We start from the raw sequence: 25,934 nt of genomic DNA on the forward strand, positions 1-25,934 counted from the left end.
GACGAAACGTTTTTCAACGGAATCTGATTAATGAATAGACCCCTAGCCTCGCTTTCACGTCGGCGCAGGGAGCAAAAAAAACCCAGCTGCTGGAGAAGTTCTCCAGATTGTCACTGATTACCCCAGTCACAACGTCGAAATTGGCTATATCTTAAAATGTATTAAAAACAAAAATATACATTTCTCGTCTAAATGTAAGGTTAGGGTAAGAAATAAAGTAATCAGTGTGGTTAAGGTTAGGGGTGAGCTTAAAATGACACTTTAAGAAGATACATTGTAGACACAGGCGGGGTTTATGACTTTGTGGCTGTGGTAACTAGTAGACCATTTATCCCTCTCGCCTCTCCCCTTCCTCTGACCGAAACATGGATCACCGTGTAGAATGCTGGGATACGTAGTGCTACAATGTATCATTGTCTGGGCTTCAGATCGAAACAAAAATCCTCACGTTTTATACAAAACATCAACGCGTGAGGATTTTTTTCATGCCCATGCGACATTTCTTATTGTGGCCAACAACACATAGCATTGTGATGGCTACATTATTTTACACTGCATTTGTTTTAGACTGTATTTAGAACTACATATCCCGTAAGCTGAGGCTGGTGCATTGTGGAGCTTGTAGGGATTTTGACGTCATAATAAAGAACATATTTATCTCCATCCTGGCAGTAGAAAACTACAACTCCCATAGCATGCAGTGCCTGTCACCTCTGTATTGTGCCTGTCACTTCTGTCGTTAAGTACAGAGAGGTCGTAGTCTCAAACAGGTAGATCGTTAAATGGTGAATGACAAACATGTCCTACTGAGCTTATTTACCGAGTGAAATATATATTTTGTTGTGTTCATTGGAAAGATACATTATTAGCATGTTTTTAAACCATTTGTTTAGTCTCTGTTGCATTGAGTGCTCTAAAATTCACAGACGACATAACCTTAACTAGTGGTTTTGGTTTAGCTTATCTGCTATGGGGTTGTTGTCAAATAGTCACCTATAGTACTTATATATCTATATTTGAAGTACTTTTATGTTATTGTGAACGGTTTTCATATCATTTGACCAATGTTATTGTGGGCGTATGACCTAGCTTTAGCCACAACATAATTTCTGCAACCCATACTCAACTCTCATGTTGTACATTCCTGTCTGACCACTTTAATGATTATCCCTAGGTTTTGAAGAGTTCGCGAGCGTAATTCACACTTTTGGTGTCATGATGGAGATTGAGGATGGAAAACCATTGCACGAGCGGAGATTTGATGCCGCTGTCAAAGTGATACAGAGCTTGCCTCCAGACGGTAAGGGCTATGAAGGCTAAATGCAACATTGTAGCCTAAAGCCAATTATTGTTAACCTACTTTCCAAAGCTCTATGGGAGTAGGTATATTTATACACCTGAATAATATCACAATTATATTCATTGTGTTAAAACCTAAAGAGTTTCCCCCCCCAAAAAAGCCTTTCAAATACTAAGACAGTGTTTTTACTGCAAAGTTGTATATTCTTAGCCTGGGTACCAGTCTGTTTGAGTTATCATTCCTCTCATTGACACTCCTCATCCTCATTTCAGGTTCTTTTCAGCCCTCCAATGACATGATGCTCAAGTTTTACAGTTACTACAAACAGTCCACACTAGGACCCTGCAACACACCCAGACCTGGTTTCTGGGACCCCATGGGCAAAGTCAAATGGTAATGCAAACCGACCAGTAGGATTCAAATAGGGGCAAAGTCAAATGGTAATGCAAACCGACCAGTAGGATTCAAATAGGATCTAAGTCACATGGTAATGCAAACCGACCAGTAGGATTCAAATAGGATCTAAGTCACATGGTAATGCAAACCGACCAGTAGGATTCAAATAGGATCTAAGTCACATGGTAATGCAAACCGACCAGTAGGATTCAAATAGGATCGAAGTCAAATGGTAATGCAAACCGACCAGTAGGATTCAAATAGGATCTGAGTCACATGGTAATGCAAACAGACCAGTAGGATTCAAATAGGATCTAAGTCACACGGTAATGCAAACAGACCAGTAGGATTCAAATAGGATCTAAGTCACATGGTAATGCAAACAGACCAGTAGGATTCAAATAGGATCTAAGTCACACGCTAATGCAAACAGACCAGTAGGATTCAAATAGGATCTAAGTCACATGGTAATGCAAACAGACCAGTAGGATTCAAATAGGATCTAAGTCACATGGTAATGCAAACAGACCAGTAGGATTCAAATAGGATCTAAATCACATGGTAATGCAAACAGACCAGTAGGATTCAAATAGGATCTAAGTCACACGCTAATGCAAACAGACCAGTAGGATTCAAATAGGATCTAAGTCACACGGTAATGCAAACAGACCAGTAGGATTCAAATAGGATCTAAGTCACACAGTAATGCAAACAGACCAGTAGGATTCAAATAGGATCTAAGTCACACGCTAATGCAAACAGACCAGTAGGATTCAAATAGGATCTAAGTCACACGCTAATGCAAACAGACCAGTAGGATTCAAATAGGATCTAAGTCACACGCTAATGCAAACAGACCAGTAGGATTCAAATAGGATCTAAGTCACACGCTAATGCAAACAGACCAGTAGGATTCAAATAGGATCTAAGTCACATGGTAATGCAAACAGACCAGTAGGATTCAAATAGGATCTAAGTCACATGGTAATGCAAACAGACCAGTAGGATTCAAATAGGATCTAAGTCACACGGTAATGCAAACAGACCAGTAGGATTCAAATAGGATCTAAGTCACACGCTAATGCAAACAGACCAGTAGGATTCAAATAGGATCTAAGTCACACGGTAATGCAAACAGACCAGTAGGATTCAAATAGGATCTAAGTCACATGGTAATGCAAACAGACCAGTAGGATTCAAATAGGATCTAAGTCACATGGTAATGCAAACAGACCAGTAGGATTCAAATATGATCTAAGTCACATGGTAATGCAAACAGACCAGTAGGATTCAAATAGGATCTAAGTCACATGGTAATGCAAACCGACCAGTAGGATTCAAATAGGATCTAAGTCACATGGTAATGCAAACCGACCAGTAGGATTCAAATAGGATCTAAGTCACATGGTCATGCAAACCGACCAGTAGGATTCAAATAGGATCTAAGTCACATGGTAATGCAAACCGACCAGTAGGATTCAAATAGGATCTAAGTCACATGGTAATGCAAACCGACCAGTAGGATTCAAATAGGGGCAAAGTCACATGGTAATGCAAACAGACCAGTAGGATTCAAATAGGGTCTTCTAACGACGACAGAGGTTTGTCTGTACTGTAAGTCCTTGCAGTCAACTTTCCTATTGCCACATTTTGTCTGATAAACTCTGGACTCGTTGCGCTGAAGAGGCATGATATGTCATGTCACCTTTTACACACTTGGCGGCAGTTGACTGTGTTTTTACTTGTTTGTTTATGTATTTATTTATGTATTTATATAGAAGATCTCACCACTGAGGGAATCCTCTTTTAGAGATGACACTGCAGCTGTTTATAAATCGGTTTAACTATTATACTTGTAGACTGTTATTTCTTTACTGAGCCTTACTTGTAGAGTTGGCAGGCCAGCTGCTGCTTTAGGTTAATAAGCGTCTGTTATTGGTCACATACACATGGTTAGCAGATGTTATTGGTCACATGGTTAGCAGATGTTATTGGTCACATGTTTAGCAGATGTTATTGGTCACATGGTTAGCAGATGTTATTGGTCACATGGTTAGCAGATGTTATTGGTCACATGGTTAGCTGATGCTATTGGTCACATGGTTAGCAGATGCTATTGGTCACATGGTTAGCAGATGCTATTGGTCACATGGTTAGCAGATGCTATTGGTCACATGGTTAGCAGATGCTGTTGGTCACATGGTTAGCAGATGTTATTGGTCACATACACATGGTTAGCAGATGTTATTGGTCACATGGTTAGCAGATGTTATTGGTCACATGGTTAGCAGATGTTATTGGTCACATACACATGGCTAGCAGATGTTATTGGTCACATGGTTGGCAGATGCTATTGGTCACATGGTTAGCAGATGCTATTGGTCACATGGTTAGCAGATGCTATTGGTCACATGGTTAGCAGATGCTATTGGTCACATGGTTAGCAGATGCTATTGGTCACATGGTTAGCAGATGCTATTGGTCACATGGTTAGCAGATGCTATTGGTCACATGGTTAGCAGATGCTATTGGTCACATGGTTAGCAGATGTTATTGGTCACATGGTTAGCAGATGTTATTGGTCACATGGTTAGCAGATGTTATTGGTCACATGGTTGGCAGATGTTATTGGTCACATGGTTGGCAGATGTTATTGGTCACATGGTTGGCAGATGTTATTGGTCACATGGTTAGCAGATGCTATTGGTCACATGGTTAGCAGATGCTATTGGTCACATGGTTAGCAGATGCTATTGGTCACATGGTTAGCAGATGCTATTGGTCACATGGCTAGCAGATGCTATTGGTCACATGGTTAGCAGATGCTGTTGGTCACATGGTTAGCAGATGCTGTTGGTCACATACACATGGTTAGCAGATGTTATTGGTCACATGGTTAGCAGATGTTATTGGTCACATACACATGGCTAGCAGATGTTATTGGTCACATGGTTAGCAGATGTTATTGGTCACATGGTTAGCAGATGTTATTGGTCACATGGTTAGCAGATGTTATTGGTCACATGGTTAGCAGATGTTATTGGTCACATGTTTAGCAGATGTTATTGGTCACATGGTTAGCAGATGTTATTGGTCACATGGTTAGCAGATGTTATTGGTCACATGGCTAGCAGATGTTATTGGTCACATACACATGGTTAGCAGATGTTATTGGTCACATGTTTAGCAGATGTTATTGGTCACATGGTTAGCAGATGTTATTGGTCACATGGTTAGCAGATGTTATTGGTCACATGGTTAGCAGATGTTATTGGTCACATGGCTAGCAGATGTTATTGGTCACATACACATGGTTAGCAGATGTTATTGGTCACATGGTTGGCAGATGTTATTGGTCACATGGTTGGCAGATGTTAGTGGTCACATGGTTGGCAGATGTTATTGGTCACATGGTTGGCAGATGTTATTGGTCACATGGTTAGCAGATGCTATTGGTCACATGGTTAGCAGATGCTATTGGTCACATGGTTAGCAGATGCTATTGGTCACATGGTTAGCAGATGCTATTGGTCACATGGTTAGCAGATGCTATTGGTCACATGGTTAGCAGATGCTATTGGTCACATGGTTAGCAGATGCTATTGGTCACATGGTTAGCAGATGCTATTGGTCACATACACATGGCTAGCAGATGTTATTGGTCACATGGCTAGCAGATGTTATTGGTCACATGGTTGGCAGATGTTATTGGTCACATGGTTAGCAGATGCTATTGGTCACATGGTTAGCAGATGCTATTGGTCACATGGTTAGCAGATGCTATTGGTCACATGGTTAGCAGATGCTGTTGGTCACATGGTTAGCAGATGTTATTGGTCACATACACATGGCTAGCAGATGTTATTGGTCACATGGCTGGCAGATGTTATTGGTCACATGGTTGGCAGATGTTATTGGTCACATGGTTGGCAGATGTTATTGGTCACATGGTTAGCAGATGTTATTGGTCACATGGTTAGCAGATGTTATTGGTCACATACACATGGTTAGCAGATGTTATTGGTCACATGGTTAGCAGATGTTATTGGTCACATACACATGGCTAACAGATGTTATTGGTCACATGGCTAGCAGATGTTATTGGTCACATACACATGGTTAGCAGATGTTAATGCGAGTGTAGCGAAATGCTTGTGCTTCTAGTTCCGACAGTGCAGCAATATCTAACATGTAATCTAACAATTCCACAACAACTACCTAATAGACACAAATATAGGTAAAGGAATGGAAATAAGAATATATAAATATATGGATGAGCAATGACAGAGTGGCATAGGCTAAGATACAGTAGATAGTATAGAATACAGTATATATTCTGTTAACCTGTGTTATCACTTGAAGGGGTATTAAACTCTAGGTAGGAAACTGTCAATGTACAGTGCCTTGCGAAAGTATTCGGCCCCCTTGAACTTTGCGACCTTTTGCCACATTTCAGGCTTCAAACATAAAGATATAAAACTGTATTATTTTTGTGAAGAATCAACAACAAGTGGGACACAATCATGAAGTGGAACGACATTTATTGGATATTTCAAACTTTTTTAACAAATCCAAAACTGAAAAATTGGGCGTGCAAAATTATTCAGCCCCTTTACTTTCAGTGCAGCAAACTCTCTCCAGAAGTTCAGTGAGGATCTCTGAATGATCCAATGTTGACCTAAATGACTAATGATGATAAATACAATCCACCTGTGTGTAATCAAGTCTCCGTATAAATGCACCTGCACTGTGATAGTCTCAGAGGTCCGTTTAAAAGAGCAGAGAGCATCATGAAGAACAAGGAACACACCAGGCAGGTCCGAGATACTGTTGTGAAGAAGTTTAAAGCCGGATTTGGATACAAAAAGATTTCCCAAGCTTTAAACATCCCAAGGAGCACTGTGCAAGCGACAATATTGAAATGGAAGGAGTATCAGACCACTGCAAATCTACCAAGACCTGGCCGTCCCTCTAAACTTTCAGCTCATACAAGGAGAAGACTGATCAGAGATGCAGCCAAGAGGCCCATGATCACTCTGGATGAACTGCAGAGATCTACAGCTGAGGTGGGAGACTCTGTCCATAGGACAACAATCAGTCGTATATTGCACAAATCTGGCCTTTATGGAAGAGTGGCAAGAAGAAAGCCATTTCTTAAAGATATCCATAAAAAGTGTTGTTTAAAGTTTGCCACAAGCCACCTGGGAGACACACCAAACATGTGGAAGAAGGTGCTCTGGTCAGATTAAACCAAAATTGAACTTTTTGGCAACAATGCAAAACGTTATGTTTGGCGTAAAAGCAACACAGCTGAACACACCATCCCCACTGTCAAACATGGTGGTGGCAGCATCATGGTTTGGGCCTGCTTTTCTTTAGCAGGGACAGGGAAGATGGTTAAAATTGATGGGAAGATGGATGGAGCCAAATACAGGACCATTCTGGAAGAAAACCTGATGGAGTCTGCAAAAGACCTGAGACTGGGACGGAGATTTGTCTTCCAACAAGACAATGATCCAAAACATAAAGCAAAATCTACAATGGAATGGTTCAATAATAAACATATCCAGGTGTTAGAATGGCCAAGTCAAAGTCCAGACCTGAATCCAATCGAGAATCTGTGGAAAGAACTGAAAACTGCTGTTCACAAATGCTCTCCATCCAACCTCACTGAGCTCGAGCTGTTTTGCAAGAAGGAATGGGAAAACATTTCAGTCTCTCGATGTGCAAAACTGATAGAGACATACCCCAAGCGACTTACAGCTGTAATCGCAGCAAAAGGTGGCGCTACAAAGTATTAACTTAAGGGGGCTGAATAATTTTGCACGCCCAATTTTTCAGTTTTGATTTGTTAAAAAAGTTTGAAATATCCAATAAATGTCGTTCCACTTCATGATTGTGTCCCACTTGTTGTTGATTCTTCACAAAAAAAATACAGTTTTATATCTTTATGTTTGAAGCCTGAAATGTGGCAAAAGGTCGCAAAGTTCAAGGGGGCCGAATACTTTCGCAAGGCACTGTAGGTGTTATTTCAAACATCTTGTTCTGTCTATTTAGGGATGCATGGAATGATCTGGGAGAAATGCCCAAGGAAGAGGCAATGATTGCTTATGTTGATGAATTGAAGCTGGTAAGTGTTTTGTCTTGAATGGATATGAAGGTTCAATGCAGAAGTCAGCATTGGCGGTACATTATTGATTATTGATTATTGATTAGTCCAGGAAGCAAGGGGAATTCTATTCTTTATAATTGAAATATCCCGAGTTCAATTAAGTTAAAAAAGGAATTGACTCCCAACCCAGAGGTGGATCATTTTGTTGATGAAAATCTGTCTAAGTGACGTTCAGACAGGATGGCCCGGATGTCAGTGGTCGTCAGAGGGCACTAAATGTTTTTGTTGTCGTGTTGTGTGTAAACAACAGATCCTTGAGGGCATGCCCTGTACTACTGAGGTAGAGCAGCTGCTGCTGGTGTTGGGCCCCTTCTATGAGCAGGTGCAAGAGAAGAAACACATAAATCAGGTTTCCGACCTGTCTGCAGGTACTGTCACTACCTTTTTCATTTGAATTTATATTAATTTGATTTGAATTTTATTTGGCATGTCTTCCATTTTAACTTATACATTTCTATCATGTACTCAGCCCGTTTGACAAAATTTGCGCGGCAACTTCAAGGCAAGTCTATAGATGTGTATTTACCCACAATTCCCGGATCATTTTAGTTATGTCTGATGTTGTAGTTTAGTATAAATAGGTTTTCATTTTTTATTTGTATTTGAGCTTTATATCTCATAGTTTGGTTAAATTAGAACTTATCTCCCGGTATGTCTCCCGGTATGTCTCCCGGTATTCAATATACAGTGCATTCTGAAAGTACTCAGTCCTTTTTCCCCATGTTGTTACGTTACAGCCTTATTGTAAAATGGATCAAAAACAAACATGTCCTCATCAATCTACACACAATACCCCATAATGACATCACAATACCCCATAATGACATCACAATACCCCATAATGACATCACAATACCCCGTAATGACATCACAATACCCCACAATGACAAAGCGAAAACAGCTTTTTAGACATTTTTGCAAATGTATGTATTTACAAAAGTATTCAGGCCCTTTGCTATGAGACTCTAAATTGAGCTAAGGTGCATCCTGTTTCCATTTATCATCCTTGAGATTTTTTTACAACTTGATTGGAGTTCACTTGTAGTAAATTCAATTGATTGGACATGATTTGGAAAGCATGATTGGGAAAGGATACCAAATAGTTTCTCCAGCGTTGAAGGTCCCCAAGAACACAGTAGCCTCCATCATTCTTAAAAGGAAGAAGTTTGGAACCACCAAGACTCTTCCTAGAGCTGGCCGCCCGGCCAAACTGAGCAATAGGAGAAGGGCCTTGGTCAGGGACCCGATGGTCACTCTGAAGGAGCTCCAGAGTTCCTCTGTGGAGATGGGAGAACCTTCCAGAAGGACAACCATCTCTGCAGCACTCCACAAATCAGGCCTTTATGGTAGAGTGGCGACACAGAAGCCACTCCTCAGTAAAAGGCACATGACAGCCCACTTGGAGTTTGTTAAAAGGCACCTAAAGGACTCTCAGACCATGAGAAACAATATTCTCCGGTCTGATGAAACCAAGATTGAACTCTTTGGCCTGAATGCCAAGTGCCACATCTGGAGAAAACCTGGCACCAACCCTACAGGGAATCATGGTGGTGGCAGCATCATGCTGTGGGGATGTTTTTCAGCGGCAGGGACTGGGAGAATAGTGGATCGAGGGAAAGGGATGAACGAAGCAAAGTACAGAGAGATCCTTGATGAAAACCTGCTCCAGAGCTCTCAGGACCTCAGACTGGGGCGAAGGTTCACCTTCAAACAGGACAACGACCCTAAGTACACAGCCAAGACAAGACAGGAGTACCTTCGGGACAAGTCTCTGAATGTCCTTGAGTGGCCCAGTCAGAGCCCAGACTTGACCCCAATCGAACATTTCTGGAGAGACCTGAAAATAGCTGTGCAGTGACGCTTCCCATCCAACCTGACAGAGATTGAGAGGATATGCAGAGAAGGAATGGGAGAAACTCCCCAAATACAGGTGTGTCAAGCTTGTAGTGTCATATACAAGAAGACTCGGATACTTTTAACAAAGTATTGAGTAAATGGTCTGAATACGTATGTAAATTATATATTACTGTTTTATTTTTAATACATTTGCAAAAATGTCTAAATACTGTTTTTGCTTCTCCATTATGGGTTATTGTGTGTAGATTGATGAGGGGAAAAAAACAATTGAATCCATTTTAGAATAAGGCTGAAACCTAACAAAATGTGGAAAAAGTCAAGGGATCTGACTACTTTCCAAATGCGCTGTATACAAAAGTATGTGGACACCCCTTCAAATTAGTGGATTCGGATATAGCCACACCCACGGCTGACAGGTAAATAAAATTGAGCACACAGTCATGCAATCTCCATAGACAAACATTGGCTGTAGAATGGCCTTAAATAAGAGCTCAGTGACTTTCATCTTGGCACCGTCATACTGTAGGAAGCCACCTTTCCAACAAGTCAGTTCATAACATTTCTGCCCTGCAAGAACTGCCCCCGGTCAACTGTAAGTGCTTTTATTGTGAAGTGGAAATGTCTAGGAGCAACAACGGCTAAGCCGTGAAGTGGTAGGCCACACAGGCTCACAGAACGGGACCGCTGAGCACGTAAAATTGATCTGTACTTGGTTGCAACACTCACACCGAGTTCCAAACTGCCTCTGGAAGCAACATCAGCACAAGAACTGATCTCGGGAGCTTCATGAAATGGGTTTCCATGGCCGAGCAGCCGCACACAAGCGTAAGATCACCATGCCCAATACCAAGCGTCGGCTGGAGTGGTGTAAAGCTCCCCGCCATTGGACTCTGGAGCAGTGGAAACATCTTCTCTGAACAGATGAATCACGCTTCTCCACCCTCTGGCAGTCCAATGGACAAATCTGGGTTTGGCGGACGCCAGGAGATTGCTACCTGCCCGAATGTATAGTGCCCACTGTAAAGTTTGGTGGAGGAGGAATAATGGTCTGGGTCTGTTTTTCATGGTTCGTGCCCCTTAGTTCCAGTGAAGGGGAATCTTAACGCTACAGCATACAATTACATTCTAGATGATTCTGTGCTTCGATCTTTGTGGCAACAGTTTGGGGAAGGCCCTTTCCTGTTTCACCATGACAATACCCCTGTGGACAAAGCAAGGTCCGTACAGAAATGGTTTGTTGAGATCCGGTGTGGAAGAACTTGATTGCCCTGCACAGAGCCCTGACCTCAACCACATCGAACACCAGTGGGATGAATTGGAACGCCGACTGCAAGCCAGGCCTAATCGGCCAACATAATTTCCCGACCTCGCTAATGCTCTTGTGGCTGAACAGATGCAAGTCCCCTGCAGCAATTTTCCAACATCTAGTGGAAAGCCTTCCCAGAAGAGTGGAGGCTGTTATTGCAGCCAAGGGGAGGACCAACTCCATATTAATGCCCATGATTTTGGAATGAGATGTTTGACCGGCAGGTGTCCACATACTTTTGGTTATGTAGTGTATCTCATGGTATATCTCCTTGTCTGGGTAAATTAAACTAGCAGTAACATAAAGTTTGAGTTTTTTATCATTGTAACACAGTTGTTTCTATGACGATGAAGGTTTTGGGACCATGATTACGTCAGCACCTTCAAAAAGTGTCACAAGGAGCATCATCAGGACAATGGAAATGAATGGCACTTTGGAGACACGGCCACCCAGGCCGGCGGCTGAGCCTCCAAAGCCCAAAGTCATGGCAGTGAAGGAACAGGGGGAGGAGGAGGAAGAGGAGTTTGAGTTTGATGAGGAAGATGAAGTTGAAGAAGAAGAAATTGCTGAGATCAAGGAGGTGAAAAAAGGTATGTTGTCAAACATAATGACAAGAAAATAACAATAACACAGAAACAGGAAACCGTTAAAAATCTTTTAATAATATATTAAGAAAATGTCTTTCAGCAAATGAAAAGTCGAGGAAAAAGGGCTCATCCAGGAGACCTAAAGTCCCCCTGTCCGAAGGTAATGTGAGGAACGGGATGAGCCACTTTTCCAATGGGACCCACACCTCCAAGGCTGCGCTGAACAATGAGGACTCAGAGGAGCGCCTCTTGAACAGCACCCTGCCCCTGGAGCCTCATGTCCAGGTCAACGGCCACCACGCAGGTGAGGACCACCAGATCCATGTCTTTAGAGAGTTGTTATCTCTCAATTAACATCACACGGGGGGGATATTTAATATTTAACTGAATGTCTAGGACTAGAACAATATTCTTAAAAGGTGGCCCGACTCGTCTCTGGATAGCACATTAACGTTGCTTTGACAACAGTGACTGTAATCCACCTGTTAGTTAGAATGTTGTGCACACATTACCATGGCTGAAGGTTTGAGTTCCCTATGCCCATGGGCTAAACAAGTCTTTTATCCAATGGCCACAGGATTGTAAATGTATGCTTTTCAAGAGCATAACATACTATTTATTGTAAACACAAAAAGGTAGAAACTATTTCCCCGCGGTAACCAATGGTTATTTCAGGCACTGTAGAAAAAAGGTAGAAACTATTTCCCCGCGGTAACCAATGGGTATTTCAGGCACTGTAGAAAAAAGGTAGAAACTATTTCCCCGCGGTAACCAATGGGTATTTCAGGCACTGTAGAAAAAAGGTAGAAACTATTTCCCCGCGGTAACCAATGGGTATTTCAGGCACTGTAGAAAAAAGGTAGAAACTATTTCCCCGCGGTAACCAATGGTTATTTCAGGCACTGTAGAAAAAAGGTAGAAACTATTTCCCCGCGGTAACCAATGGGTATTTCAGGCACTGTAGAAAAAGGTAGAAACTATTTCCCTGTGGTAACCAATAGGTATTTCAGGCACTGTAGAAAAAGGTAGAAACTATTTCCCTGTGGTAACCAATAGGTATTTCAGGCACTGTAGAAAAAAGGTAGAAACTATTTCCCCGCGGTAACCAATAGGTATTTCAGGCACTGTAGAAAAAAGGTAGAAACCAACCAATCAGGTGCATGACGATGAGTACTTTATGATTGTAATGTACATAGACGTACCTATTACAGTGTATATCAGGCCTAGATTTGTCTGTTACAACAGAACTGAGGTTTGCATTTGGATACAATTCAGGTTTGCCATTGATATCTAGTATGCTGAATATTAGCATTCCTGTCTAAAACAAGAGGCAGGTGTTATAGGGGTGGCAGAGTAGCCTAGTGGTTAGAGTGTAGAGGCGACAGAGTAGCCTAGTGGTTAGAGTGTAGAGGCTGCAGGGTAGCCTAGTGGTTAGAGTGTAGAGGCTGCAGGGTAGCCTAGTGGTTAGAGTGTAGAGGTGGCAGGGTAGCCTAGTGGTTAGAGTGTAGAGGCGACAGAGTAGCCTAGTGGTTAGAGTGTAGAGGCTGCAGGGTAGCCTAGTGGTTAGTGTAGAGGCTGCAGGGTAGCCTAGTGGTTAGTGTAGAGGCTGCAGGGTAGCCTAGTGGTTAGAGTGTAGAGGCTGCAGGGTAGCCTAGTGGTTAGAGTGTAGAGGCTGCAGGGTAGCCTAGTGGTTAGAGTGTAGAGGCTGCAGGGTAGCCTAGTGGTTAGAGTGTAGAGGCTGCAGGGTAGCCTAGTGGTTAGAGTGTAGAGGCTGCAGGGTAGCCTAGTGGTTAGAGTGTAGAGGCTGCAGGTAGCTTAGTGGTTAGAGCGTTGGGCTAGCAGCCGAAAGGTTGCAAGTTCAAATCCCCGAGCTGACAAGGTACAAATCTGTTGTTCTGCCCCCTGAACAAGGCAGTTAACCCACTGTTCCTAGGCCGTCATTGAAAATAAGAATTTGTTCTTAACTGACTTGCCTAGTTAAATAAAGGTTTTAAAAAATTAAATAAATAAATATAGGCCTAATCCAGATCGTCCATTAACTAGATGGCAAAAAAAAAGTTTCAAAATGGCTACTTAGCACCCTAGTGGGCGGTTGTCCTCATGGATCCTTTGTCATGTGATCTTATTAAGCTGCTCAGCTTTACTCACAGAGTAAACAACTCTGCACTTCCCTGGGAACAGACACAGACTCCCCTGCTCTGATGGGTTGTCGTGACATTATCCCCCTAAAAGCTGATCTGGTCTGAGGCCAGTGGACCTCGAACCATCTCTGCTCATCCAATCAATGATCACCTTGAGAAAGGATACGTTTGGAATGTGGAACACATGCACGACCAATCAGAAGTTTGGACACACCTACTTTTTCTTTATTTTTTACATTGAATAGAATAATAGTGAAGATAATAATAATAATAATAATAATAATAATAATAATAATAGCGCACTTTTTTGGTTACTACATGATTCCATATTGTGTTATGTCATAGTATTGATGTCGTCACTATTATTCTACAATGTAGAAAATAGTAAAAAATAAAGAAAAACCCTTGAATGAGTAGATGTGTCCAAACTTTTGACTGTATCATGCTAATGGAACATCAAAGGCCTCTGTACTAGTTACATTTGTGTTGCTTCTTAATGGGTCCTGCTAGCACAAACATCTCTCTGAAGGAAGGTTCCCATCTTATGGCTAAGTGTGGAAGCTGACCCGTATGGGACATTGTGCTATCTATTCCTATAGATCTGGATGTATCCTGGCCCCGTCATGTGGCCAGTGACTCAGACAGCGAGGTCTACTGTGACTCTATGGACCAGTTTGGCCTGGAAGAGGTAAGAGTACACACACACACACACACTTACACACACACACACACACACACACACAGAATACAGACAAAGCAAGTACACACACAGTACATGCAACATTTCCAAATCCTCATGTATGTGTGTTTGGTCCAGGGCTCTGAGGCACACACTGACCGCTGTCTGGAGCTGGATGAGGAAGAGCAGGGGGAGAGCCACAGCCCTCTGTCCGATCAGGAAGGGCCCGCCGAGGCACCGTGTGGGACCCCTGAGGACTCCCAGGGGCCACCCAAGGGCATCCAGTGTGGCGGGGAGGATGGGGAGACGAGTGGAGGGGCCTCTCAGAGACAGAGACTGAATACAGATAGGGTCGATAACTCCCTGGTTAGGAGAGAACGAGGTAAGGTGTGTGTGTGTGTTTAGGCCCGTTCTTATTTGTCTAGAAGTATATGTCAGTGTTCACACTTCTGTGTCTCTATATTTGTTTATAGGCTCCAGGTCTTCAGGGCACGGCGTGGAGGCCCAGGGGCCCTTGCAGGGTAGCGGAGGGGACGGGGAACGATGGGGTGGAGCGGGGGCAACAGGAGGCAGTCTGAATGAGCAGATCGTAGTGGCGCTGGCCAGACTGCAGGAGGACATGCAGAGTGTCCTGGAGAGATTGCACACACTCGAGGCCCTCACTGCATCCCAGGTCAGAGACCAGAGACCCACATACCATTTTAAAACTATCTGTTACACAGCCTGATAAGATAGTAACTACTGCTAAAAGGTGTCTAATAACCCTGTGACAAACATGCTGTCATGTGGTACTTCCACCTATTGCTCTCACAACCTTTTATTTATGCTCAAAAGGTAAGGATTTTGGTCCAAGATGATTTTGGTCCAAGATGATTTTGGTCCAAGATGATTTTGGTCCAAGATGATTTTGGTCCAAGATGATTTTGGTCTAAGATGGACTCTAACTATTTAGTTGAAGTAATTTAATGTACGTTGTTGTGTTCCTTTCTTCTCCCTTTTGTTTTCTAGTCGTTGGCTCTACCATACCCACCATCACCCCTGGCAAATAAGGGTAGTAAGGTATGGTGCGCTGCTTTTCTGTCTGTCACTGTTTGTGTTGGACTCAGATCACATGGTCAGAGACTGTTCACATGGTCAGAGACTGTTCACATGGTCAGAGACTGTTCACATGGTCAGAGACTGTTCACATGGTCAGAGACTGTTCACATGGTCATAGACTGTTCACATGGTCATAGACTGAACACATGGTCAGAGACTGTTCACATGGTCAGAGACTGTTCACATGGTCAGAGACTGTTCACATGGTCAGAGACTGTTCACATGGTCAGAGACTGTTCACATGGTCATAGCCTGTTCACATGGTCATAGCCTGTTCACATGGTCATAGACTGAACATGGTCATAGCCTGTTCACATGGTCATAGCCTGTTCACATGGTCATAGACTGTTCACATGGTCATAGACTGAACATGGTCATAGACTGTTCATACTGTCATAGACTGTTCACATGGTCATAGACTGTTCACATGGTCAGAGACTGTTCACATGGTCAGAGACTGTTCACATGGTCATAGACTGATCACATGGTCAGAGACTGTTCACATGGTCAGAGACTGTTCACATGGTCAGAGACTGTTCACATGGTCAGAGACTGTTCACATGGTCAGAGACTGTTCACATGGTCAGAGACTGTTCACATGGTCATAGACTGAACATGGTCATAGCCTGTTCACATGGTCAGAGACTGTTCACATGGTCAGAGACTGTTCACATGGTCAGAGACTGTTCACATGGTCATAGACTGAACATGGCCTTTGTATTGTGATTCAGAATACAGATAATTTTATTTTCAGGGATATTGTGAGACATATAAAGAAGGAAGTATTTATTAGGCATGTTTTCTGAAAGCACAAGTCTAGATTCTTTACATAGTCTAATTAGTATTGGTATTGTTCCACTCACTCTTAATGATTAACACCGCTTGAGCCGTTAACACTAAACCAACTTTAGAATGTTCAGACAGACCGTCTTCAGGTTGCTTGACAAATATATATATATATATATATATATATATATATATATATATATATATATATATATTTTATAATACTATTTATACTTTTTGTTTGTAGTACAACCATATTTGCATTAACCCCAATGCAAGTCAATGACCATAGACTCTTTGAATGGTCGAAAATGGAGATGAGTCTTGATATTTCACCGTTCAAGCGATCAACACCAGACCAACGTTGAGATGTTCAGACTGATTGCTTATCAAATTATATATTTTTTAATACTATTAATACTTTTGTAACTATTTAAAAGTTTGCAATTAGAGTCAATGGCGACAATGACAGGTAGATAGATATTCACAGTGGCACTGCTTTCCAACCATTCAAGACTAGAAACTCCAAAACACCTTCAGGATGATGGAACCACTTCATGAATATGTAGATGATGTAATTTATCCATCCGTAAATCAGTTTAAATTAGCATACATTTGCATATTAGAGAAACCACCACACGTCTGTAACCGCATAAGCTATAAACACGAAACCAACTTTCAAATGTGCAGAAGACCCCAACTTAGATTTCTATGAGATTTTTTTTTTTTTTTTTGAGAATCTATAGTTGTTTTTTTTTACCACAACAATATTTAAATTCATTTAAATCCTAATGCATTTCAATGACAATTAAATGGCCATAGACTTACATGGGGGAAAATGTGTCCGCGCAAGTCCTCTTGAACCGCTTAAGCTATCAACACCAAACCAATGTTGAGGTATTCAGACTGGCACAATTTAGTCAAAGGCTTTTTGATACTATTACTACTTTTTAAACATTTAAACATTTTTAAAATGTGCATAAATTAACATGGTTTTGAATGAGGAACCATAGGAATACAGAGGAAACTATTCAAAATGGTCCTGCTCCTTGGCCAATTAAGCTACTAAACCAACTTTAAAACATTCAGGCTATCCTAACTTCACATTTTTAATTTTTTAATTTTTATCAACTATAACTGTAGATATTTGCATAAAATAACTAACCTACAGTAACTCTTGAACTGTTCAAGCTAGAGACACCAAACCCTATCCATTCAATCAATCAGTCAATAGCCAAAATCAATTCATTAATCAATCAATCAATAGCCAAAATCAATTCATTAATCAATCAATCAATAGCCAAAATCAATTCATTAATCAATCAGTCAATAGCCAAAATCAATTCATTAATCAGTCGATAGCCAAAATCAATTCATTAATCAGTCAATAGCCAAATCAATGAATCAATCAGTCAATAGCCATATCAATCAATTTTTCCATATACCTACTTTTTTCAACTGTAATCAGTCACCCCCATTAGTACTGCACTCATTAGCACTACTGGGACTACTTTTAGCCAATCTAGCAAGCACACTACATCTTCTTCAGGAAATGTACTTCTCTAGTTTTCAGAATATGCATTTTCATCCTATTTTTGTCCTCTAGAAACCATCCTGGTGGCCTTTTGACGTGTCTCCTAGCGCTGTTGCCTTTGCTGTGGCATGGCCATTTGTGGCGCAGTGGCTTATCCGCCTATATCTTCAACGTAAGAGGAGGTAATTCTATAGCAACATGGGAGATATTCTACCATAACTGCCAGTCAATGGTATTGTTGAGTAAATTGTGACGGATATTTGGTGTAGATGTTATTGGTCATCCTTTCACGATTCTGCCCCTGAACCCTCTATAATGCCAATCTGTTGATCAGCCTGGTCTCATGGACTAGACGTCACATAGTAAACGTAAATCCGGTACACTAACATTAGTATGATATGTTACATTTGGTATGGTTACATAAAAGAGAAAAGGTTACTTAAGGAAAAAAACAGTAAGGAGATGGTGGTTGGTTGGGCGTATAACACGAAACATCTAGCAATCGAAAGGTTGCGTGTTCGAATCTCGTCACGGACAATTTTAGCATTTTGTAACTAATACGCAACTTTGCAACTACACTGAACAAAAAATATAAAACTCAACGTGCAACAGTTACAGTTCATATAAAGGAAATCAGTCAGTTTAAATACATGTATTAATCTATGGATTTCACATGATTGGGAATACAGATATGCATCTGTTGAACACATACCTTAAAAATAAAACACACATTTTTTTTAAAGTAGGAGTGTGGATCAGAAAACCAGTATCTGGTGTGACCAACATCTGCCTCATATAGCTGGACACATATCCTTCACATAGAGTTGATCAGGCTGTTGATTGTGGCCTGTTGTGCCACTCCTCTGTGAGAAGTTGCTGGATATTGGCAGGAACTGGAATACACTGTCGTGCACGTCGATCCAGAGCATCCCAAACATGCTCACTGGGTGAAATGTCTGGTGAGTATGCAGGCCATGGAAGAACTGGGACATTTTCAGCTTTAAGGAATTGTGTAAAAATCCTTGCGTCATGGGGCTTTATCATGCTGAAACACGAGGTGATGGCGGCAGATGAATGGCACGACAATGGGCCTCAGGATCTCGTCACGGTACCTCTGTTTGGCTAACCTTAACCTCTTGAGCTAACGTAAGCCAGCTAGCTAACTTTAGCGTTAACTACCTAGCCACCTAGCAAACATTAGCCACAAGAAATTGGAATTCGTAACATATTATACGTTTTGCAAATACATAACACAGTGTGTTTTGCAAACATATTTGGAATTGCAATTCGTGACATTTCATACGAAATGATTGATGGACATCCACAAATGAATGCATTTGAAAAGTATTCACACCCCTTCCCTTTTTCCACATTTTGTCACGTTACAGCCTTATTCTAAAATGGATTAAATAAAGAAAAATCCTCAGACATCTACACACAATACAACCATAATGACAAATCGAAAACAGGTTTTCAAATGTTTAAAAAAAACAAAAAAAAACAGGAATACCTTATTTACAAAACCTTCAGGAAGTATTCAGGCTTTTTCAAAATGTTGTTAGATTACAGCCTTATTCTGAAATTGATTAAATAGTTATTTTTCTACTCATCAATCTAAACACAATACCCCATAATGACAAAGCAAATGCAGGTTTTTAGAAATGTATTTATGGAAAGAAAATACAAAAAACTGGAATATCACATTTACGTAAGTATTCAGTCTCTTTACTCAGTACTTTGTTGAAGTACCTTTGGCAGCGATTACAGCCTCGTGTCTTCTTGGGTAGGGCGCTACAAGCTTAGCTTCTACAACTTGATCGGAGTCCACCTGTGGTACATTCAATGGATTGGACATGATTTGGAAAGGCACACACCTGTCTATATATAAGGTCCCACGGTTGGCAGTGCATGTCAGAGCAAAAACCAAGCCATGAGGTTGACGGAATTGTTAGTAGAGCTCCGCGATAGGATTGTGTCGAGGCACAGATCTGGGGGAGGGTACCAAAACATTTCTGTACCAAAAAAATGTCTGCAGCATTGAAGGTCCCCAAGAACAAAGTGGCCTCCAACATTCTTAAATTGAAGAAGTTTGGAATCACCAAGACTCTTCTTATAGCTGGCTGCCCTGACAAACTGAGCAATCGGGGGAGAAGGACCTTGGTCAGAGAGGTGACCAAGAACACAATGGTCACTCTGACAGAGCTCCATAGTTCCTCTGTGGAGATGGGAGAACCTTCCAGAAGGACAACCACCTCTGCAGCACTCCAAAAATCAGGCCTTTATAGTAGAGTGGCCAGACGGAAGCCACTCCTCAGTAAAAGGCACATGACAGCCCGATTGGAGTTTGCCAAAAGGCACCTAAAGGACTCTCAGACCACGAGAAACAAGATTCTCTGGTCTGATGAATGCCAAGTGTCACGTCTGGAGGAAACCTGGCACCATCCCTACGGTGAAGCATGGTGGTGGCAGTATCATGCTGTGGGGATGTTTTTCAGCGGCAGGGACTGGGAGACTAGTCAGGATTGAGGGAAAGGTGAACGGAGCAAAAAACAGAGAGATCCTTGATGTAAACCTTCTCCAGAGCGCTCAGGACCTCAGACTGGGGCAAAGGTTCACCTTCCAACATGACAATGACCCTAAGCACACAGCCAAGACAACGCAGGAGTGGCTTCGGGACAAGTCTCAATGTCCTTGAGTGACCCAGCCAGAGCCCGGACTTGAACCAGATCTAACATCTCTGGAGAGACCTGAAAATAGCTGTGCAGCAACGCTCCCAATCCAACCTGACAGAGTTTGAGAGGATCTGCAGAGAAGAATGGGAGAAATTCTCCCCAAATACAGGTGTGCCAAGCTTGTAGCATCATACCAAAGAAGACTTAAGGCTGTAATCACTGCCAAAGGTGCTTCAACAAAGTACTGAGTAAAGGGTCTGAATACTTATGTAAATGTGATATTACAGTATGTTTTTTTTTATACATTTTCAAACATTTCTAAAAACCTGTTTTTGCTTTATCATTATGGGTTATTGTGTGTAGATTGACGAAGGAAAAAACAATTTAATCAATTTTAGAATAAGGCTGTAATATAACAACATGTGAAAAAAGTTAAGGGGTCTGAATACTTTACGAATGCACTGTACCATACGAAATGTAACATATCATACTCACTGGAGTGTTTACGTACAGAATAATACGAAATGCTCTGAGACCACATTGTGTTGATAACTCTATGTAACTCTATGTAACTCTATGTAACTCTATGTAACTATGTATGACTTGAACTTCGTAAAAAGGCTTTCTAACATTGAGTCTTCTCCCCACTTTTAGACGAATCAACTGAAAAGTCTCCCGTCCCAAAGACACAGAGCGACGATGAGAGCTCTCTCAACAGTCTCTGGTTGGGTAACGGCCGTAGCCTCCCTTCCGCTTTCCCACCCACACCTCTGTAACTCTAGCTTTTGCACTATGAAGATGGCACTAGGAGTAGTGAGTTGGGGGAAGCCTCACAACCCACTGAGTAGTGAGTTGGGGGAAGCCTCACAACCCACTGAGTAGTGAGTTGGGGGAAGCCTCACAACCCTACAATTGAAATCAAAGAGAAATGTGAATGAATTGAACTGCAGCTTTTATAAATCATGCAATATTATACAACTACTGTACTACATTAGTACTTTTTTTTTTTTGCTCTGAAGAAATGACGATGATTTAACTTGGGCGGGTAAAGTTATTGGTTGTGTATGTTGAGTATAGCTTATTTTCTTGCTAATGTTCCGTACGTCTTACGGCACGGATCGGCAACTTTGATGGGGGGTGTGTTCCAAGAAGAAGAAAAAAAAACGAAACTCCCCTTTTTAGCGGTTCGTCTCCTGACAGCGAAAAAATTGACGTTTTAAACTTAATTTCCTGCAATTCTGCATATTTTGCCATGGGGCGTACAGAAAAATGTTGCCGTTTTAAATATGACTGATGATCAGTGGGCCCCACCCCAGTTAGTAATTTAACCATGTTTACTACAAGTTTAGACAGCTGGCCACTAGACTAGCTAAACTAACTGACCAATGTAAAAACATTTAGCTGACCTGGGCTTATTGAGTGACTGCTGATTGCACAACAAAAACTGAATGTCGAAATTGCAGCTTATGTATTCTACTATTCTAACTCTCCAACATTTTATTTTGTCGGTCAAATTGGTCCGCGGGCCTTCAAAGGGGGGGAGAGGTCCGCGGGCCTTCAAAAGGGGGGGAGAGGTCAGCGGGCCTTCAAAAGGGGAGGGGGTCGCGGGTCCGCCAGTTGCCCATCCCTTACAGCATTATAAGAACTATCCAACTGGTCCTGCAAATGGACATGCTGCAACAGAAACCTTACGCCATATATCATAATAGTTGCTCAGGCTGCTAATATATGGCGATAACGCTAGGTAGATAAGTGTGTGTATAAATATATAATAATGTATTTGTGGAAAGGTGCATTTAAATTCTGAAAATGTGTTAATTTTCATTTAATATTAGAAATAATAAATTAAGACTTTATTGTCTCGTTTTTGGTTAGGTTGTACATTACTGCTAGGATGTGAATGGTTCAGATTAAGAATATTTTTTTAATATCGAATCGGCTGTTATACACTCGATTTGTGTATATTTAGAATTTCATCAACTCATGATAAGGTGCCTCACCAATGTAGCTGTGTATAGTACATGGGGGATGGGGCCTAGCGCTTAAGAATGTTGTGCTAGTGACCGGAAGGTTGATGGTTCAAATACCCGAGCCGACTAGGTGGGGGAAAAAAAGTCTGTCGACGTGCTATGCATTTAACCCTAATTGCTCTGGATACGAGCGTCTGCTAAAATGTTTTATTTGAGTAAAACATCTCAAACGTAAAATTGTAATGTTGGTCCAAATTCTGAGAAAAATAAAGATGTGAAACTCTAATTGAACACTCAAATATTACCACCTCAGAAGAAATAAAACGTTTAGTAGTGATGGGAGATACGCTTTTCAAATAAATATATTGTACTTTTTTTGATGATGACTGTTCATATTTTTTATGTTCAAAAGTTTTGTGGGTCACTTAGAAATGTCCTTGTTTTCCATGAAAACATACATGAAATGAGTTGCAAAATGAATAGGAAATATAGTCAAGACGTTGACAAGGTTATAAATAATGATTTTTAATTGAAATAATAATTGTGTCCTTCAAACTTTGCTTTCGTCAAAGAATCCTCCATTTGCAGCAATTACAGCCTTGCAGACCTTTGGCGTTCTAGTTGTCAATTTGTTGAGGTAATCTGAAGAGATTTCACCCCATGCTTCCTGAAGCACCTCCCACAAGTTGGATTGGCTTGATGGGCACTTCTTACGTACCATACGGTCAAGCTGCTCCCACAACAGCTCAATAGGGTTGAGATCCGGTGACTGTGCTGGCCACTTCATTATAGACAGAATACCAGCTGACTGCTTCTTCCCTAAATAGTTATTGCGTAGTTTGGAGCTGTGCTTTGGGTCATTGTCCTGTTGTAGGAGGAAATTGGCTCCAATTAAGCGCCGTCCACAGGGTATGGAATGGTGTTGCAAAATGGAGTGATAGCCTTCCTTCTTCAAGATACCTTTTACCCTGTACAAATCTCCCACTTTACCACCACCAAAGCCCCCACAGACCATCACATTGCCTCCACCATGCTTCACAGGTGGCATCAAACACTTCTCCAGCATCTTTTCATTTTTTCTGCTTCTCACAAATGTTCTTCTTTGTGATCTGAACACCTCAAACTTAGATTCGTCTGTCCATAACACTTTTTTCCAATCTTCCTCTGTCCAGTGTCTGTGTTCTTTTGCCTATCTTAATGTTTTATTTATTTTTGGCCAGTTTGAGATATGGCTTTTTCTGAAGGCCAGCATCCCAGAGTCGACTCTTCACTGTTGACGTTTAGACTGCTATTTTGCAGGTACTATTTAATGAAGCTGCCAGTTGAGGACTTTTGAGGCGTTTGTTTCTTAAACTACTTGTCCTCTTGCTCAGTTGTGCACCGGAGCCTCCCACTCCTCTTTCTATTCTAGTTAGAGCCAGTTTGTGCTTTTCTGTGGAGGGAGTACTACACAGCGTTGTACGAGATCTTCAGTTTCTTGGCGATTTCTCGCATGGAATAGCCTTAATTTCTCAGAACAACAATAGATTGACAAATTTTCAAAGAAAGATCTTTGTTTCTGGCCATTTTGAGGCTGTAATCGAACCCACAATTGCTGATGCTCCAGATACTCAACTAGTCTAAAGGCCAGTTTTATTGCTTCTTTAATCAGAACAACAGTTTTCAGATGTGCTAACATAATTGCAAAAGGGTTTTCTAATGATCAATTAGCCTTTTAAAATGATAAACTTGGATTAGCTAACACAACGTGTCACAGGAGTGATGGTTGCTGATAATGGGGATCTGTACGCCTATGTAGATATTCCATTAAAAATCAACCGTTTCCAGCAACAATAGTCATGTACAACATTAACAATGTCTACACTGTGTTTCTGATAAATTTGATGTTATTTTAATGGACACAAAAACAAGGACATTTCTAAGTGACCACAAACTTTTGAACAGTAGTGTGTGTTTTAATGTAGCAATGTGGGGTTTTTTATTTGTTTGTAAAGGAACATTGTCCATGGAGGTCTGACTGACAATGGTTATGTTTGGCTTCTAATATGTGTTTTGAATACTTTCTATGGAATGGAGTTTGGTTAATTTAGTGTAAATTGTATACAATAATAGTTGTACAGACCAGATAAGAACATTAAAAAATATTGCACTTTTGTCAATATAATTGCATTCTAATGTATTGATGTAGTATATGAATAAATATCAAAATAATGTACATTTGCAATAGAGTTGATTATTTTCACAGCCATTGATTTGTTAAACTTTCTACTAAATATGCATATTGCTCTCCTTTTCTGCCTTTAGATTGTTGTTTGCATGTGATTAAGAAAATATACTAAACAAAAATATAAATGGAATGTGTAAAAAGTGGTCACATTTTTCATGAGCTGAAATTAAAGATCCCAGAAATGTTCCATACAAAAAAAAAAAAGCTAATTTCTCTCAAATGTTGTGCACAAATTTGTTGACATCCCTGTTAAGTGAGCATTTCTCCTTCGCCAAGATAATCCATCCACCTGACAGGTCTGGCATATCAAGAATATGATTAAACAGCATGATCATTACGCAGGTGCACCTTGTGCTGGGGGGGTCAATAAAAGGCCACTCTAAAATGTGTAGGTTTGTCACACAACACAATGCCATAGAGGTGCAGGGGCTGCAGGGTAGCCTAGTGGTTAAAGCGTTTGACTAGTAACCGAAAGGTTGCAAGTTCGAGTCCCCGAGCTGACAAGGTACAAATCTGTCGTTCTGCCCCTGAACAGGCCATCATTGAAAACTAACTGACTTGCCTAGTCAAGTTTTGAGGGAGCGTGCGATTGGACAGCAGCACTGTCCACCAGAGATTTCCGTGTTAATTTCTCTACCATAAGCCACCTCCAACATTGTTTTAAAGAATTTGGCAGTACGTCCAACCGGCCTCACAACCGCAGACCACGTGTAATCATGCCAGCCCAGGACCTCCACATCAGGCATCTTCACCTACGGGATCATCATGCACCAGCCACCCTGACAGCTGATGAAACTGAGTATTTCTGTCTGTAATAAAGCCCTTTCGTGGGGAAAAACTAATTCTGATTGGCTGGGCCTGGCAACCCAGTGGGTGGGCCTATGCCCTCCCATGGCTGCTCCCCTGCCACTGCATGTGAAATCCATAGATTAGGGCCTAATTTATTTATTTCAATTGACTAATTTCCTTATGAACTGTGACGCAGTAAAATCGTTGAAATTGTCACGTGTTTTATATTCTTGTTTAGTATAAATTGAATAAAGATTATTCATTTTTTTTGACAAATTCCTCTTATGGGGATTCACAACACACAGATCTGACCACAAGCACTTAGAGAGAATGGGATGTGAACATACAAATTCGTAACATATTTTACAAATTGGAATTTATAACATACACTAAGTTACTAAAAGTATGTATGTGGACACC

General features: G+C 41.2%; 1 protein-coding gene across 4 annotated transcripts in view; it reads left to right on the forward strand.

Annotated features, from left to right (window-relative positions):
- The window catches only part of LOC110535195 (acyl-CoA-binding domain-containing protein 5A), a 31,726-nt gene extending 8,688 nt beyond the window's left edge, over positions 1-23,038 (forward strand). Inside the window, exons 1-14 of one of the 4 annotated variants that reach the window (XR_005034540.1) lie at positions 680-785; positions 1,175-1,300; positions 1,573-1,693; positions 7,754-7,826; positions 8,119-8,236; positions 11,385-11,621; positions 11,719-11,922; positions 14,359-14,447; positions 14,577-14,820; positions 14,912-15,111; positions 15,447-15,497; positions 17,929-18,028; positions 21,183-22,045; positions 22,103-23,038. Coding sequence is in view for 3 of the 4 variants with exons in the window: in XM_036934733.1 (XP_036790628.1) it covers positions 1,216-1,300; positions 1,573-1,693; positions 7,754-7,826; positions 8,119-8,236; positions 11,385-11,621; positions 11,719-11,922; positions 14,359-14,447; positions 14,577-14,820; positions 14,912-15,111; positions 15,447-15,497; positions 17,929-18,028; positions 21,183-21,304 (1,644 nt within the window). In the remaining variant the exon portion in view is untranslated. The other 3 variants (XM_036934734.1, XM_036934732.1, XM_036934733.1) reach the window with 3 other exon arrangements.
- Positions 23,039-25,934: the final 2,896 nt, after the last annotated feature.

Source organism: Oncorhynchus mykiss, chromosome 11, assembly GCF_013265735.2.
Source record: "Oncorhynchus mykiss isolate Arlee chromosome 11, USDA_OmykA_1.1, whole genome shotgun sequence".
Lineage (NCBI taxonomy): Eukaryota > Metazoa > Chordata > Actinopteri > Salmoniformes > Salmonidae > Oncorhynchus > Oncorhynchus mykiss.